The sequence below is a fragment of the Mus caroli genome, chromosome 8 (assembly GCF_900094665.2).
Source record: "Mus caroli chromosome 8, CAROLI_EIJ_v1.1, whole genome shotgun sequence".
NCBI classification, from domain to species: domain Eukaryota; kingdom Metazoa; phylum Chordata; class Mammalia; order Rodentia; family Muridae; genus Mus; species Mus caroli.
The window spans coordinates 118178315-118194801 of record NC_034577.1 but is presented as its reverse complement, the minus strand read 5'-3'; the positions used below and the strand labels follow the sequence as shown (position 1 = coordinate 118194801).

Here is a 16487-nt window from a genome sequence, read left to right as displayed (position 1 = left end):
ATTCACCACTTCCCTGGGCTGTGCAAGAACTTTAAGGGTACTGTAGATAGATCACTTACCTCACAGCGACCGTTCAGAGAAAGATGCCACATAAAGCTAAGCTATTATTATCATTATCTTTCCCTAGCAGGTAGCCTGGGAAAACTGTCAGGTTGTTGGCTCATGAAATATGTAAACAGGCTACTTATATTGGTCAGCTTCAAACACCCAGGACATAGACTTTATAACTCTTGCCTAGATCAAAACAGGGGCAAGTTCAAAACATGCCACATCTCAATTAAAACAATGTTCAGTTCTGTATCCAGTATATAACATACACATATGAGTATGAGTGTGTGCGTGCCCATGCACACAAACACACATACACAAGGCATACTGAATAAGTAAATATACTTAAAATCAGAGTATTTAATACATATGCTATTGACTGTTTCCACATATAAAAAACCAGCAAAATATCAGGCAGAAAAATGTAGTGACTTGGAAAGTCAGATAGGACAATGCACGGTGGGCCACTTGCCACTGAGAAACCAGCCCTTGAGCCACCTGGCTAACACTTCCCATTGGTGCACTGGACAATCTAACACCCAGCAAAAGGCAGCTTGGACCCCACATCCAAAGATCCAATTACATGAGAGATCTGCAGCCTGTCAACCCGGTTACACAGGAACTCACACCAGCCTTGCAGAACTGTTGGCTCCCAGTCCTGACTCAGACAGCACAGGCAGTGGCCTTCAAAACCCTTTCAGGTCTTCCTGCAGTGCAGTGGTTGAGTCTAAGTGTCCTGGCACCACTTGCCAGTCTACGTAAAATGCGGACTCCGAACAGAGGGTCAAGACGCTGCGTTGCTAAGCAATGAGACGTTGGCTCTCCCAAATTACATAGCTAAGTAGCCAGGGGCTTTGACAGCCAACTGATCCTTAGCAGAAAAAAGGCATTCATTCCCTGAACCTGTAAGCCATTCGAGCAAGCTTAAGAACATACTCTTCCGGGGTAGTTCTGAAGAACTGCAGCAACCTATAGTGTGTGTCCTATGCAGGGAGAGACTCAGACAGTGAAGGCTCCACAACCTGAGAACTGTTCTTCAGAGAGCCAAACATTCATCAGTTTGCAGTCTTTCAAACTCTGCTTGTCCATAAGTCCAAGACTCCTCACGAGGGATGTCAGGATTTCATCACCAAGAACCCACTGAGGGATGAGCAAACACACAGGAAAGCCCTACAACCATAATATGTAACACAATTACCACCACTCCTGACAATGAGAGCAATCATTGCTGTTTCCTGGTCTCTCTACAGGGTCTGATCCACTTCTCTGAAACACCCTTGAAACGAACTGGTCCTGAGAAATGGGATGATGAGTGTGTCTATGAAACGCCCTCTCTCAACAACTCCCCAGGCTGACAAGCAAGTTAATCACGCCCCAGTACAGCACTCGGGTGATAACTTTCCATCTGACCTAAGGAGCTTTGTTCCATCAAGAGCAAAGATTATATCAACACCCTGAATCCATGAAAGCAGTTTCCCGTTAGTGGGGGAAAGGAACCAAAACCATTCTTAAGAACACGGGCTACAATCTGTACAATCTGTCTAAAACTCCTCCAGTTATTTCCCTACAGGTTGTCTTTCAAAAATGTCATTCTCTTGAGACAAGGTCTCATTTACAGCCTCATCAGACCTGGAACTCACTTTATAGATTAGGCTGCCCTTACACATGTAGTCATCCTCCTGCCTCTACCTCCCAAATGCTTGGGACAGGAATGTCCCACACCACTGTTTTGTGTCTATCAAATAGTGTGAGGGTCCTAGGATATGTTTGAAAGCACTGTTCATCATTGTGTGCACACACACACACACACAAAGATTGGGAATACATAAGATCCATCTGGAGGACTCTCTTTAAAATAAAATAAAATAAAGCTACAGCTTTAAACTTCAATATACTTTCTATGCAACAATGTTTACAAACAAAAGCTAAAAGGGAGAGCGTATACAGTGACTGGCTGAGTGGCTTTATTATCTGATCGCTGCTTAGCAACTTCCTAAATACATTTGAAGACAGAAAGAAGCACTATTTTAATTAATACGGCCTATAAGGTCCTCAGAGGCAGGAGCTAGCACCGCTCTCCAGAGTGGATAGATGAGAAGAGATGATTCTGTTGAACATAAAGCCATGGGCCCATGATTTTGTAAGTCTAACCAAACACCTCCTGCTCTGCCCAAAACCCACCACACCCTCAAGATACCACTCCCTACTTCTCATAAGATAAATAGGTCCATTCCTGGGTGAAGTCAAGAGGTGATTGACAACGGGTGCCGTCAGCTGGACTAAGTATTAAAAGCTGCATCAATCTCTCAGCCCTTGAAACTACTACTACACAAGCAAAAGATGTCCTATGTTCCTGTACGCTGATTGAGCTGTTCAAAAGTCACCCCCTTGAGGTTCACAGAAGAGTAAAAAGGGCTTATAGGCAATAGAGTTATATAATAAAGGCTTATCAGAAGAGTCACAAAATGTCTCCCATTTCCTTCACAGCACGGGTGACGTCTATTCCCCAGAGTCGTCTCAGAACTGATTAGTTAAGGAATGCAGTAGATCTTCAGAAGCCTTGTGCATATTGCAAATAAATGACACTCAGTTACGACTTCTATCATTTTTAAAGTGAAGATACAGACTTGATGCCTTTCAAAATGTTCCAAGAGACTTGGAATGGAGCTCAGTTGGTAGGATGCCTGCACAGCACTCTCGGGGAGCAAGGCTCCAATCCCAGCACCCGTGTCAGCCCAATGTGGTAGCAATTCAAGCATTGAGGACATTCTGGCAGGGAGACCAGAAATCCAAGGACACCCTCAACTACACAGGCACTCTGAGGCCAGTCTGAACTTTATTAGACTCTATCTTTAAAGTATCAAATAAAGAGAACCAGCCAGCCAGCCACTCTTGCCTCTACCCTGATGCAGAGGGCTTCCTATAGTCCAAGTCAGTTCCCCAAAGGTCCTGCCTCTAAACACTGAGGTCTTTACTCTCCACAGTGGTTATTGAACCCCTGCATAAGCTCAGTAAAAGACAAACTTTTTTTGTCACAGGCTGTATAGTTAGAATGTTCTGGGTGCCCAGAAAGGAGAAGGTCTCCCAAAGCAGGCCACCATACTGCTGCCAATGCACTCAGGAAAACAGAGGCTGAGCAGTCAGAACTGGGGACAGAACAGGTTCCAGGGAGAGCCTATGTTGTGGGCAGAAGCAGCAAGATGTTCTCCAATATGACATCACATAAGAGTCCATACCTAAAGAAGCTGAAGAGGGAGACTGGACTAGCGAAGTTTCTGCTTGCTCCACAAAGCGCTGCAACCCATTGGGAAAATAACTAAATAATTCAAATATAACAAATCAATGTATATGACTAGTTTTTATCAAGTTGACATAAACTACAGTCACCTGGGACTAGGAGCTGCTTGCATCAGATTGGTTTGTTGGCATGTCTGTGGGACACTTTCTTGATTAATGATTAATGTGGGAGGGCCCAGCCCTGTGTGGGCGGTGCCTGCCCCGGGCAGGTGGTCCTGTATTATGTAAGAAAAACAAGTTGAGCAAGCCATGAAGGAGCCTAAGCTATACTCCTCTGGGGTTTCTGCTTCAGTTCCAGCCTCTTGAATGAGCCACAGAGCCAGAGATACCTTCAGTCTGATAGACCCCTACTGCTGATCCTGCCCGTCCCACTGACGTCAGGCACAAGGGCGTGGAGCTGCCCAGGGCGGGCCTGAGTGGACCCTGACCTTGTCCTGTCCATGTTCCTGACTTCTCTGGTGTCTTGAAGATTGAGCATGTAAAGAAAGTTTTGTATACCTTTTATAGGTGAACTCCTCCTAATGTGCTTCCAGGGATGAGGGGCTGTGTTGGGACTGGACATGTGTGCTTTGTATAGAGATGCTGAGTTCTGTGCTCCAAGATCAGGCTGCAGCCTGGACATTGTACTGACCTGTGTGCTGTAAAGAATGCTCCCCAATAATCTCTGACTGAATAATAAAAGGCTGGAGCCTGTGACTGCACAGGAGAATGAGGAAGGCAGAACTTGAGATTGAGGTAGAGGAAGAAGGAGGTCCCCATGAGGCAGGATGGATTGTAAGGATGGAGTATGAGCACGTGGCCAAGAGAAAATCACCCTGAGGACTCACACGGAGCAGAGCAAACAGAGCAAAACTCAGCTGGCAAGTAACACGGGGGGGGGGGGGNGGGGGGGGGGAGGCCTATGGCTGGGATATAGGTTAGAATATCTCAGAACCTGCCCACTGCAGAGCCAAGAGCTTATTATTTAAAAAATACCAGGTCTGTATGTCCTTTATTTGGTAGCTGTATCGGCTAGAGTGGGACAGAACGCCCCCTGCCCATAAAATTAGTACTATAGGGCTGCAACCTATAAACTGAATATAAACCCTTTCCCCCCAAGTTGTTTCTGGTTGGTCAGTGTTTTACCACAGAAAGCTACCTTGCACAAAATATTAATCAACTTCCTTTAATATCGCAGCATGGCAGCTTCCACTGCTGTAGAAAATAGCAAGGATTCATGGAGAATCCAGCACAGGGCAATAAGTAAAACTTTGTAGCAGTGTTCAGCCACAGCACATAAGCACGGCACACAAGTGTATAAACCATTGTGCCCTATACAGAGCTGCTTCATAGAAAAAACAAAAACAAGCGCCAGGAAAGATCAGCGATCAGGAAAATCACCCCTGTCTGTTGTAGCTATGGGAAATCTGTACACTGTTGGGTCTAGAACGGTTTTTCTCCTTTTCCAATGATTCATATACCAAAACTTGAATTTCCATAAAACTTCTAGAAGAAAAAGTGATTCTTTAGCAGACCATCTTGAAAAACAATACTTGATTATAATAAATCAAGTAAAAATGAGTTGATTTATGAACTAGCCACTAGAAATGGGTCCAGTCAATAATCAAAACTTGAGGAGGAAGGAGATACAATAGGACTAAGCATCAAGGAGATGATACAAAATCACTTCTTCACGAAAGCCCAAGAAAGACAGCATTCCTGTCAAAGATCGGAAAACAGGCTCACTGCTGATAGGAGGGGGCCATACAGAGCCAAAACTGGAAACTGATAAATGTACATTCTTGATGAACACCTCTGGAACCTCCGATTGACTGCTGAGACATGAATGTGTCTTGGAATAGTTTTATAAGCGAGGCTGTTTATCACACACACCCAATTGTCCACACCTAGTACAGTTCTAATCAAGGGGAGAAGAAACAGAAGCTCACGCAAGTGGTCCTGGCTCACCAGTGACCATCTTAGCAAGACCGAGCAACAGCTATTGGTAACATCAACTGTTTGGGATGTGGCTCACTAATCGCCCACCTAGTGTGGTACTGGGTTCGATGCCCAACACACAATCACCCCATCATTAGCAACAAAATATAAATGACGAAATCAATCATCCTCTTTGCTCCCTGGCAACAACCCAATAAGATAGGGACCATTAAATACACAACGCCATTCCCAGTCACTTGTCACCCCGATGTGCTTAACAAGGGAAGCACCTCCCACTAGACTTGCCAGTTCCAGCTACCTGTGTTTTTGCAGACATCTCGGTTGTCATCAGTAAATCATAAAACATGAACAATAAAACTAACATCACAGAATGCTCAGCGGTTAATTAGCATTCCATGTTTCCTTGGGAAAAAAAAAAAAAGTAAAACCTTTTAGGATATGCCATGATAATTAAGTGTGTTCTTCAGAGACTTGAGTGCTGGAGAGGCCCATCTTCAGGTCCAACTGTTACTATGGCGAGCATACCACATGCTAACGCTCTCACTGAATTTTTCTGGAACTTTAACCAAGTGGTGAAGATTTCAAATTCTACATCTATCTTTGGTGGACTTAGTGGTTAGTCACATCCTGCATGACACTCTGCCAGGAAACCATAATCTGTACTCTCGGCTTTCCTCTCTGCAGTGAAGACCGCTCTTTGCTGAAGGATAACCTGCCAAGCAGGAATCTGCTAGCCATCGCTCACAATGACGCTGCACGCTGGGTTTCAGAATTATAAATTATACATCTGAAATGCCTTTGTGCTGCAAGAAAATGTTTCCTGGAAAAGAACTTACATTAAAAAAATAGGCTTGATATCGGACTTGGAAATGAAAATTAAAAGGCACGCATGCAGGGGTTGCCAATTTCCATTTATTTTAAACATAAAAAGGTAAAACACAAAGCCTATTCTTATATCAGCCACCTACACAAAACGAACACTTTCTGTTTTGTGGTTTTCATATGTTAAAGCCTCCACGTTTTGGCAAGCTGGCAAATTTTGTTTTGCAGGATGAACAGTGAGCTATTTTGTTACTTATACACTAATTTTTAGTACAGGCAATCTTAAAAGGGCCTTTTATGAACCACAGTGCCTGTAATAAACTCTAGTTTTCTATTCTAAAGATGTAAAACAACTACAAGCAGAGAAAAATATACAAACCCAAAACTTAGCTCATCCCAATATCAGACTGTAGAACAAAGAGTGGGGATCAGTACCATTATGACATTGCTAAAACCACTTATAGTTACATATACCAAGAAAATGTTGTATCCGTATATGGATACATGCAGCGCCCATGAGCACCAGGTAGGAGCAAATATTAAATTAAAACTCACTAAGCAAGCAGTCTGAGGAAGTCACCTCTGCACACAAGACTCACCTTTGAAAACACACGTCGTAAAACAGTGAGTTCTGAGGACACCTTAAACCACATTTACCCTGACTCCCACTAGCATGTGTCCCAAGGGAGGCAACAGACTCTTACAGCACTGGTTAGTGGAATGAGATCCAGTGTCCTGTCTGCTCCCTGGCAAAGTCCATGCGTGTCACACTTCCCTAGTAACCCAGGAGCAGCCCTGCAGACTAGAAAGGCTGCTGGAGCTTAGGGGTTGTAACTGAAGCTGCCCAGCCTTCACACATAGTGAGATGAGCAGGGAAGGGGGAGCTACTGAGAGCCCAAAGCAAACTCACATAATGCTCTTCCAATAGGCACCTTTGGGACATCTCAGTCAAATGCCATCTGCCATTCGGTAAAGGGGGTTGGGGAGCTGGGAAAGAGCTGATGCAATGCATTAACCACTGGCCTGGGAAGCCTTCGGAGGGGGTGTGGCAGCAAAGTGCATGGGATGCAGAGCTTCCTGGACAGACAGCAGGATACACTACACAGACTTGAAGAAACAGAATTAACTTATCACATTGTATTTAAAAAAATCTCTAAAAATCATTTTCAATAGGGGTATTTGGTTATCTCTGACACACAAAGACATGCTTCAGAACTATAAATAGCTAAAAATGCAATCTTATTCATACTGGCTTATGTAATCTATTTTTAACATCTTTATTGAGATATTATCGTAAACCATAAAATTCACCCATTTAAAGTACACAATTGGGGTTAGAAAGATAGCGCAGACAGTTAAGTGCTTGCCACAGAAGCGTGAGGCACTCAGTCCATGTCTAACACCCATGTGAAAGCAGGGCTTGCTAACACAGCTGTAATCCTGAGGATCCTGAGAGCAGCCTGGTATAGCCAATTCAGTGGCCTTCAGGTTCATCAAGGGACCCTGATAGAGTACAACTGAGGGCACTCTATACTAATGTCTATACCAACCTCTGCACACACACACACACACACACTCTCTCTCTCTCTCTCTCTCTCTCTCTCTCACCAAGTAAAAAGGAATAATTCTTAGTGTATTTGTAATTGAACAACCATTATAACCACCTACAATTAGACTATTTAATCACTCATAAAAGGAATGACGGGGTAGAGAGATGGCTCAGTGGTTAAGATCATTGGCTGCTCTTTTAGAGGACCCAAGAATCCATATACGGCATTTCACAATTACCTGTAACTCCAGCTCCAAGCAACCCAACCCCCTTTTCTGGCCACCCATTAGTACCTGCACACATACAGACTCATACATACATAGACAGATAGATAGAGATAGAGATAGATATAGATGATATAGATACAGATTAGATATAGATATAGATATATCTTTGTGCAGAAACAGCTCAGTAGTTAAGAGTACTCGCTGCTCTTGAAGAGGACCTGGGTCCATTTCTCAGAACTCGTTTTGCAGTTCACAACCTTCTGTAACTCCATTCTGAGGAATCCAATACCAGGCACACATGTGGTGTATGCATATATGTACAGGCAAAATACTCATACACATAAACTATATTAACCTTTTGAAAAGTAACAAAAATAAGCTGGGCAGTGGTGGCACACTTTTAATCCCAGCGATCAGGAGGCAGAAACAGGAGAATCTCTGTGTTTGAGGCCAGCCTGGTCTACACAGCTAGTTTCAGGACAGCCAGGGCTACACAAAGAAACCCTGTCTTGAAAAACAAATAATAATGATAACAATAGCAGCAACAAAAATAATTTAAAATCTATATAAAGAAATGAACCAATTCTCAGTTACTCTGTATCCTCTTTGCCCTAAGCCCATGAATTTGTCAGCTGGTCAACACAGGAACTATTTGGTGTCATTATGAATAATGCATCTATGAATATTTATGCCCACATTTGTATATAAATGTTTCACTTCTCTTATTTACATATAAAAGAACTTGAGAGAAGAACTTAACACTATTTTAGGGCGTGTGGACGTGAAGCTTAAAGTTCTAACCATATGTGCCTATATGGACAGAGAATGGAGAAAAGGCAAGAGTGTTAGCTTTTGTTTGCTTTGACATGGCCCCATTTGGCTGAGAGAGGCCCCAAGCTTACTATATGGAACTTGCACTGTTTCAGAGGATGACCCTGAACGTCTGACTCGCCTGCCCCCAGCTCAAGAGCGAAAGGATTTCAGGTGTGCCTCCCCAAACCTGGTTCTCTGCAGTAATGGAGACTGAACTCAGGGATGTTCTTGTGTGGGATGGGTGAGCAAACGAACTAGCTGCATCCTGAGCGTCACCTAATGGCATAAATCACCAAAAGATGGAAGGTCAGACATAAGGAAGCAGAGCCCCAAGGAAGAAACCCATCTCCACAAAATCTTTCTAAAACAAAGTTTGAAAGGAAATATAAGAAGAGAGGATAGAAAAAAATCAGACACTTTCCTCCTTTAGTAACTAAACATTACATTTATTTTCACTAGAATTTGATTATCTAAGGACAGGCCTGCTGACACAAGCCTTTAAATCCCACCACTTAGAAGACAGCAATTAGAAGGCAGAGGTAGGGCACCTCTCTGTGTTTCAAGGCAGCCAGAGCCATACAGTAAAACAGGGACAATAAATAAACAAACAAACAAACAAAATGAATTGATTTTCTATGTTCTGTGTTAAACAGAAAAGACACCAAAACGATTTAGCATACAGACCACACGTTCTACTGCTATTGACCTATTCCAGATAGGAATGTAGAATTAATGGCTACTCAGGAGGGAGGATACTGTGTGTGCCTAAAATGCCAACTCCACCCAGTGGAAAATAACCTATGGAAAGAACCTACTGCCCTAATTTCCCCCCATTTCCTCTCATTTCCAACCCTGAGAGAGAGAGAGAGAGAGAGAGAGAGAGAGAGAGAGAGAGAGAGTATAACGTGTGTGTCATCTGTTGAATATTTGCCATCACCAACTCCACAGGAAAGTAAGAGCCTCCCAGGACAGGTGGAGGATCTGTCTTCAGGTTAATGGTCCATATGGGACTTTAAACATTACCTCTAACAAGTAACTCATCCATGAGGAATTAGAATCACCATAAGCCAAGCAGTGATCCTCCTCAGCCAGATTCATTCTGTGAATCTCAATTCCTCAGCACTTGCACTCACTTCTGGCCCAGCACCAAGGATTCACACTGAAAGAAATGGAGGCACTAGACCGAGCCTAAGTATAGTCAGGGCCAGATTCCCACACTGTTTTGGCCACATGCCTTGAATCTGACCCAGTGCAAACCCCAGGACTAAGCTCTGCTCAGTCTCACAGACAAACTGAACTCCTTGAAAATAGCTAACATGAAAGAGAATCTTCCAGGCACTCTAAGCTCTCTAAGCCTTAATTCTGATTATACACTATTTGTGCTACACGACAAACACACAAGCTGGTAGGCCCTTCTAACTAGCAAGTGGGAATCAGTATCTTCTCAGAAGGGTCCTTCCTGCGTGGCACTTGTGTGATGTTTTTATTCTCAACGGCACTCTCTTCCCCCTTTATGGTGGCTGTATGATAGACGTCTGCTGAACAAGTGAGACTGTGGCAAGCAGTGCACTAGCATCAGCCATCTCACCTGGGAGAGAACCACAGCCCCACTCTGCCTATCTTTGAGTTCTACAAAGTACAAGAGCTGCAGGAAGTCCTCAGGAGAAGCACAAAGGAAAGAGAGCCTCAAACAGCCAGGTACATACAGCACACTACCAGACAGGGCTGGCCTGAGCTGAGGGTCAATGGAAGCCTGCAAAGAGAGAGGGATCATTCTAGGCAGAGGAGGCAGGAAAGATGGGAGAGGAGGCTGGAAAAGTACAGGAAAGTCAGAGGAGTATAGAGGACTCAGGAGAGCAAGAGATCACTACACAGACACTGCCCCTTACCTCTGAGAGAGGAGCGCATCTGGAGCTGAATTTTGAAACCAGCCTTTTAACTAAGTTTCTTTTTCCTCTTTGAAAGAAAGTGTTGCAAGTAAAAGCCTTATACTTCACTAGTTTTTTGGGTTTATAAAAAATTCTTGCCTGTATCTTTTCTCAATCACTGCCACAATGTAACTTCCATCAAGTGTCTAAAAAGTTTGCAACTGTGTGGCAAGATGTCGCCATGCATTTATCCCCACCCCACCCCCCTCCCCTTCCCCCTCCCTCTCCACCTCACACACACACACACACACACACACACACACACACACTCCATACCAACCACCAAGTATTCATAAAAACCCTGATTCGTAAATTTAGTAATTAGTAATATTCCAAAGAAAGCAGGTTTTGGGTTTTTTTGTTTTGTCTTTGTTTTTTTTTACAAGTTCCTGTCCATAAGTTGTTTTATTTATTTATTTTTGTTTCTTTGAGACACTCACTGACTAACCTGGAATTCACTATGCAGATCAACCTGGTCTGAAACTTGTGATCTATCCTCCTGTCCCTCCCTCCCTCCCTCCCTCCCTCCCTCCCAGTGCTTAGGTAACAGAATTATAGGTATGTCCTTCCACATCCCCTCCTCTTTAAACTGTATTTTAAACAACAAATTGCTACTAAGTTACTCTTAAGAGACTGGTTTGAGAAGCAGAGGCCGGGCCAGCCCATCTGAAACACTTAGAACAGCTTTGGAATTCTCTGCCCACTACACTCAATGAATCAATCTGCCCTTCTGACTGCGCCATTGCATAAGCAGGTTTTAAGTCAACCTATTCTTCAATTAAATTACAGTCTAAGCAAAAGAAGAAAAAGCCAAGCAGGAACTAGGGGGTGGAGAAAAGTCAAGAGTGTTCCCTGGATAAAGTGCACCAGTGATACAACCTTCACTGAGCAGCTTCTACAGTGCAGATCTAATTCAGAAGAACTCATATTCACCACTGCTCAATGCTCCTTTTAATCCTGCAGGGAAAATGAGGAAGCTGAGGCTCTGTAAGGTTAGTTTGCCTGATGTTAAACAGCTAGGTTCCCAACACTTTCCCCCAGGACAGATCTATAAGGAGAAGAGAGGTGAACCAAGGGCTTGCAGCCCACACTCTCTCATCTTGTCTTCAACCCCTTCTCCTGACTACAGGAGCTTTTCTTTCCAAATAAGCCATACTCATCCAATCAGCAATTTGGACTGTCTCTTCTGTTACCAAACCATATGACATCCCAGAATCTCTCCCAGGCATTTCCTGTCTTCCACAGCTTGATCCAAACATAGGCCTTCCAAAACCCCAATGTTTCTGTTCCCACAATGCCTTCCTCCATACTTTTAGGATGGGAATACACTCTCCAGGTTCACACACTCTTTTTACTTCACCACAGAATTGAGGATCCAGAACTCTCCCACAGCAAGGCAGGTGCTTTCTGCGGTCACTCAGCTACTCAGTTAGAAAGCAGGGTCCTAAACACAGCTAGCCACCCCTTCCACCAAGCCCAGTGCAAAACCTAATGACAACATGATACACACCACTGCATAATGGTGACTCCTGCTGTGAAGTTCCAGAGCTTGACATTTAGTACGGAGCTTCCCTTCAATAAACCCCGCGCTTAAAACTAAGGTCCTGATTGCACCAGAAATGACAAGGCTCAGAGCACCCACACAGAGACACAAATGGTCCTCCAATCAGACACACTCAGTAGAAGCATCCATGTAACCTGGTCCTCAATGTCTAGCACAGCATCTACTAAACCACTACTAAACCACCTACTAAATCTTGATGATAGTGGGTTAAAAAGGAGGGCAGATAGCCATTTCATCCCATGACTACAAAAATGTTTTCACACTAGTGAAAAAATATATACATTATATATGACTAAGGGTAAGCCATCAAACATTGGCTCCTTACAGATATTTCTAGTGCTAAGGCATGGCATTTTGCTGGCCAGAAATTGATTCGTTCAACCTACAGAGAAAACAGCTCAAATAACGTAAACAGAATACCAGAAAATTAGCCCCACCATACCACAAAGTGCTTAGTGCACAGAAAGCTTGGCTGGGTGTTTTCTGTTTGTTTGGTTTGTTTTGATTTTTAAAGCCCAGCTCTTCTCCTTCTTTGTTTCTTCTGCTTCATGGGGTTTTTCATAGATTAAACATGGTTTGCCTGCCCACATTTTCCCCATAAGGTGGGAGCTCATCATGTCTCGTGTCACCTAGCAACCTAAGCAAGATATTACTATTACCTGGCTACCCAGTTCTTTATACAGGATCTACCCTGTTTTATTAAGCAGAAGAAATAGGAGAAAAGAAGTTGCAACACTAACAATGTTAATGTGTTTGCTCCCTAGTCATCTTATATAGGACAGGATAAGTGTAAAAAATTAATGTCAGTCATTATCTAACCGGTTATCCAAGAGGAAAAACAACAGATACATGAAGTAGCCCCCTTAAGCCTTTAAACACTTTTAAGTTCAACTGTTTATTTTATGTGTGTGGATGTTTTGTGTGCATATATGTGCACTACATGCGTACAGTGCTTGCTGAGACCAGAAGGGCATTAGATTCCACTGAGACTGGAGTTTCAGATGGTTGTAAGCAATGATGTAGGGGCTGGGAATCCAACCCAGGTCTTCTGAAAGAGCAGCCAATGCTCTTAGTGGCTGAGTCAGCCCTCGTTTTTTTTGGTTTGGGGTTTTGGCTTATTTGTGATTTGTTTGTTTGTTTGTTTGTTTTTTAGACAGGTTCTCACTATGTAGCTTTGTGTTACCTGGAGCTCACTCTGCAGATGAGGTTGGCCTTGAACTCACAGAGATCCACTTGCCTCTGCCTCCAAGTTCAGGGAGTAAAGCTATGTGTCATGAGTCCAGACCTTTGTACACTTATGAGTCAAAAGTCTTGTGATCCAACAGTTAAACTCCAAATACTGCAAAATCTATGTTTTTCAGAGAGAGGTTTATGTAGCCCTGACTGGCCTTGAATTCCAGATTTTGTAATATTTCATCTCAAATCTTTCTTTTGAAAGCACAGAAAAACTGAGAAAGACACCTAGCAACGACCTCTGGCCTCTGAACACACACACATAGAAAAACACACACTATACACACACACACACACACACCATCTCCTAAACTGAGTTTTTTGGAACTAGTAAATCATTTCTGACTGTCTTATCTACTACTCCAATGTCACAATCTCTCTTCCATCCTTCCCCACCTGGTCTTCTCACAGCTATAAGTCACTCAGACCTCCTACTCTTTCTGGGACCCTTTCACCACCCCTCCCCCTTTACTGTGGCCAGCCACTGCTGATAGTGAAGAATAGTCCACACCTATCAGCAAGGGCCCTCAACTCTATCCTTCCAACATCCCGGGGACAACATCTCCCCACAGAAACACCACAGCTGTCCCCACCTGAGGGATCACAAGAATCTTGTCTCAGATTCTCACAACCTATTATGAACAAAGAATCCTACATATCCCTTGGATGCCCAACACCCACAACACAATAAATACTTAATATGACTTGAAATAGTAAATGTTTCATTCCTATGGAAAAATTAATAATTCAGCCAGTCAAACAGTTACCTGTCTATTTCCCAACAGGCAACTTGACCATTGCCCAGGGTGTGCAAGATGAAAGAAACATGGCTAGTTTTACAAACAAAATCGGGAAAGCAAGAGGTCAACATGGTCGTGCTCTCTGCTCTGGAAGTAGGCACACTTCTATATTCTACATATGTTACTGCCATTTTTCTTTTCTTTCACAACTAATGGTGTTTGTCTGCAGAGTACAAAGACAACCTGGTTTTCCCTTACAATATTAAATCACCAACTGTCACTCAGAAATGATGCTTAAAACACTTAAGTGTGAAGTTACAGAGGATTTCCCCTCTTGTCAGCTTTACAAGATAAACAGGTGCCCAATTTCCACTAACATTGTTTGATTTTTCAATGAGTTCGACCAACTGGAAGAACACTTACAGCTGTTGAAATCAGCATCTCCTATCCCTGTACCAGATTGCCAACCATCCCCCAAAGTCTCCTTAAAGGGGCAATCTTGTGTTATATTTTCCAACACAGACTAAAAACAAAACAAAACAACGGTGTAACCACTTTGCCCTTTCTTAATTTCAGCGAAAAATGGAGGGTGACCCACGAGCATTCAGCGACATAGGCAGACAAAGCCACCTTCTCCTCTCGCTTGTTCTGAAGTCACAGAAGGCAGGCCACCGAACAGACAACAGACGGGGAAATACCAAAGGGAACACATTCCACTCTCATACAAAGGAAATATCCTCAGGTGCTAGAACGAAACTTCAGCGTGGGCTGTTGTCAAACACAGAGGGTAAAACAACCTACAAAACGCCCTTCCACTTCTGACCTATTATGGAGGAATGCGGTTTAATGGAGACAATGTTCTCCATGAGGAAAACAGAGAAATAGAGGCTACTTCGACCCCAGGCCCATGAAGCCCGGGCTCCTCGGGCTCCTCACTGGCGCACATCCAGCTAGGTAGGGGTAGAGAGCCAGAGGGAGTTCTAACTCCAGGAGCGAGTCTAGGCTGAGGTGTTTTAAGGAGCCGAGCACCGGAGCCACTCTATCGCCCCCACCTTAGCCCATGAGCCTGGCCGACCCAACCACGGCTGCCCGCGCGACTCGGAGATCCCGCAAGAACATAGAAGGTCCACGGCCCGGCTGCGGCTCCCGCGTGTACCAGATCGCTCAACTCTTCCCACACTCCCCAAAGTTCCGTGGGCAGCCCTCCGGGACAGGCCTGCTCCGGGAGAGGCCTGGAGCTGGATTGCCAGGGCCCGCGGACGGTCGGGCAAAGGCGCCCCGCCAGGCAGCGCCGCGCCTCCCGCGTGCCGCACTCTGCCTCGCCCCGTGCGGGCTCTGGGCACCCGGCCGTCCACTCCTAAGCCCGGAGGACCCAGACAGTGTCCAGGGACCGTGCGGGTGGCGATCGCGGCCCAGCCGGAGCGCGCCGAGAACTTTACGGCCGCGGGTCCGGGCCGGGGGCGCCGGCGAGGCCGTCGGCTGCCGCACTTTCCCTTTCCCCGCCTCCCGGTCTCCCTCCTCCGTCTCCAGGAAGCGCCATATTGATCCCCGCGCCTTTCCCCCGTCCGCTCCCCGCCGCGCGCCCCAGGCCACTCACCTTGGCCACGGCCTTCCGGTAGCGGGTCACCGCCTGCTGGATGAGGCTGAAAACTTTCATGCGGCCATCTCCGCACGGCACGACCACCCGGGTCCTCCCGAAGCACACGGTCACTTTCATGCCGCCGTCCCTCGCTGTCCGTGGCCGGAGCGGCGCTGGGCCGGGAGACTGTACGCAGGGCGCGGTGGGGCCGCTGCGCCGGCGCGCCGGCGGCTAGGGACGCGAGCAGGCGGCCGCACAGAGCTGCCCGGCTACCATGTCCAGCCTGGCCTCGCCTATCCCCGCCCGGGCGCCTGCAGCCTCCGGCCACCTGTTCGGCGTCTCGGCGTCTTGGCGCGCTCGGCGGCGGCCCGGGGCCGTGTGGCGCTCGCGCTCAGTCGGGACTCTGAGAAGGGGACGGCGAGGCAGGGAGGAGGAGCAGCGACGGGCTGGGCGCACAGCACCGCGCGCAGGCGGCAGGAGGAGGCGCAGGGCGGGGCGCCCCGAGGCCTCCGCCGCTGCCCGGCCGCTCGGTTCACCGCACGGCAAAGCGCGTCGCAGCCCGCGGCGCTGTGCTCGGGCCAGCGCGGGGTAGGGCGCGTCCTCTTCCAGCCCACTTGCCGTAGGCTGCAATGGGAGGCCCACTCCGGGACGCCCCACCCACGCCCCCAGAGGGCTCCAGCGAGGTCCTCTTCCTTTCTTTGTGACTTTTAATCCCCTTCCTGGGAGAAAGCAGTTTAAGCTCGGAGACG

At 45.8% G+C, this 16487-nt stretch overlaps 1 protein-coding gene across 11 annotated transcripts in view; it reads right to left on the bottom strand.

The window, feature by feature from the left end:
* Pard3 (par-3 family cell polarity regulator) overlaps window positions 1-16155 on the bottom strand; it is a 542245-nt gene extending 526090 nt beyond the window's left edge. For 5 of the 11 annotated variants that reach the window (XM_021170616.2, XM_029480762.1, XM_029480764.1 and 2 more), the window contains exon 1: window positions 15757-16150. In XM_021170616.2, coding sequence (XP_021026275.1) covers window positions 15757-15876 — 120 coding nt within the window. In that variant the 5' untranslated portion in view covers window positions 15877-16150. Of the gene's footprint in view, window positions 1-15756 lie in introns of all 11 variants that reach the window. The other 6 variants (XM_021170610.2, XM_021170613.2, XM_021170615.2 and 3 more) reach the window with 5 other exon arrangements.
* Window positions 16156-16487: the final 332 nt, after the last annotated feature.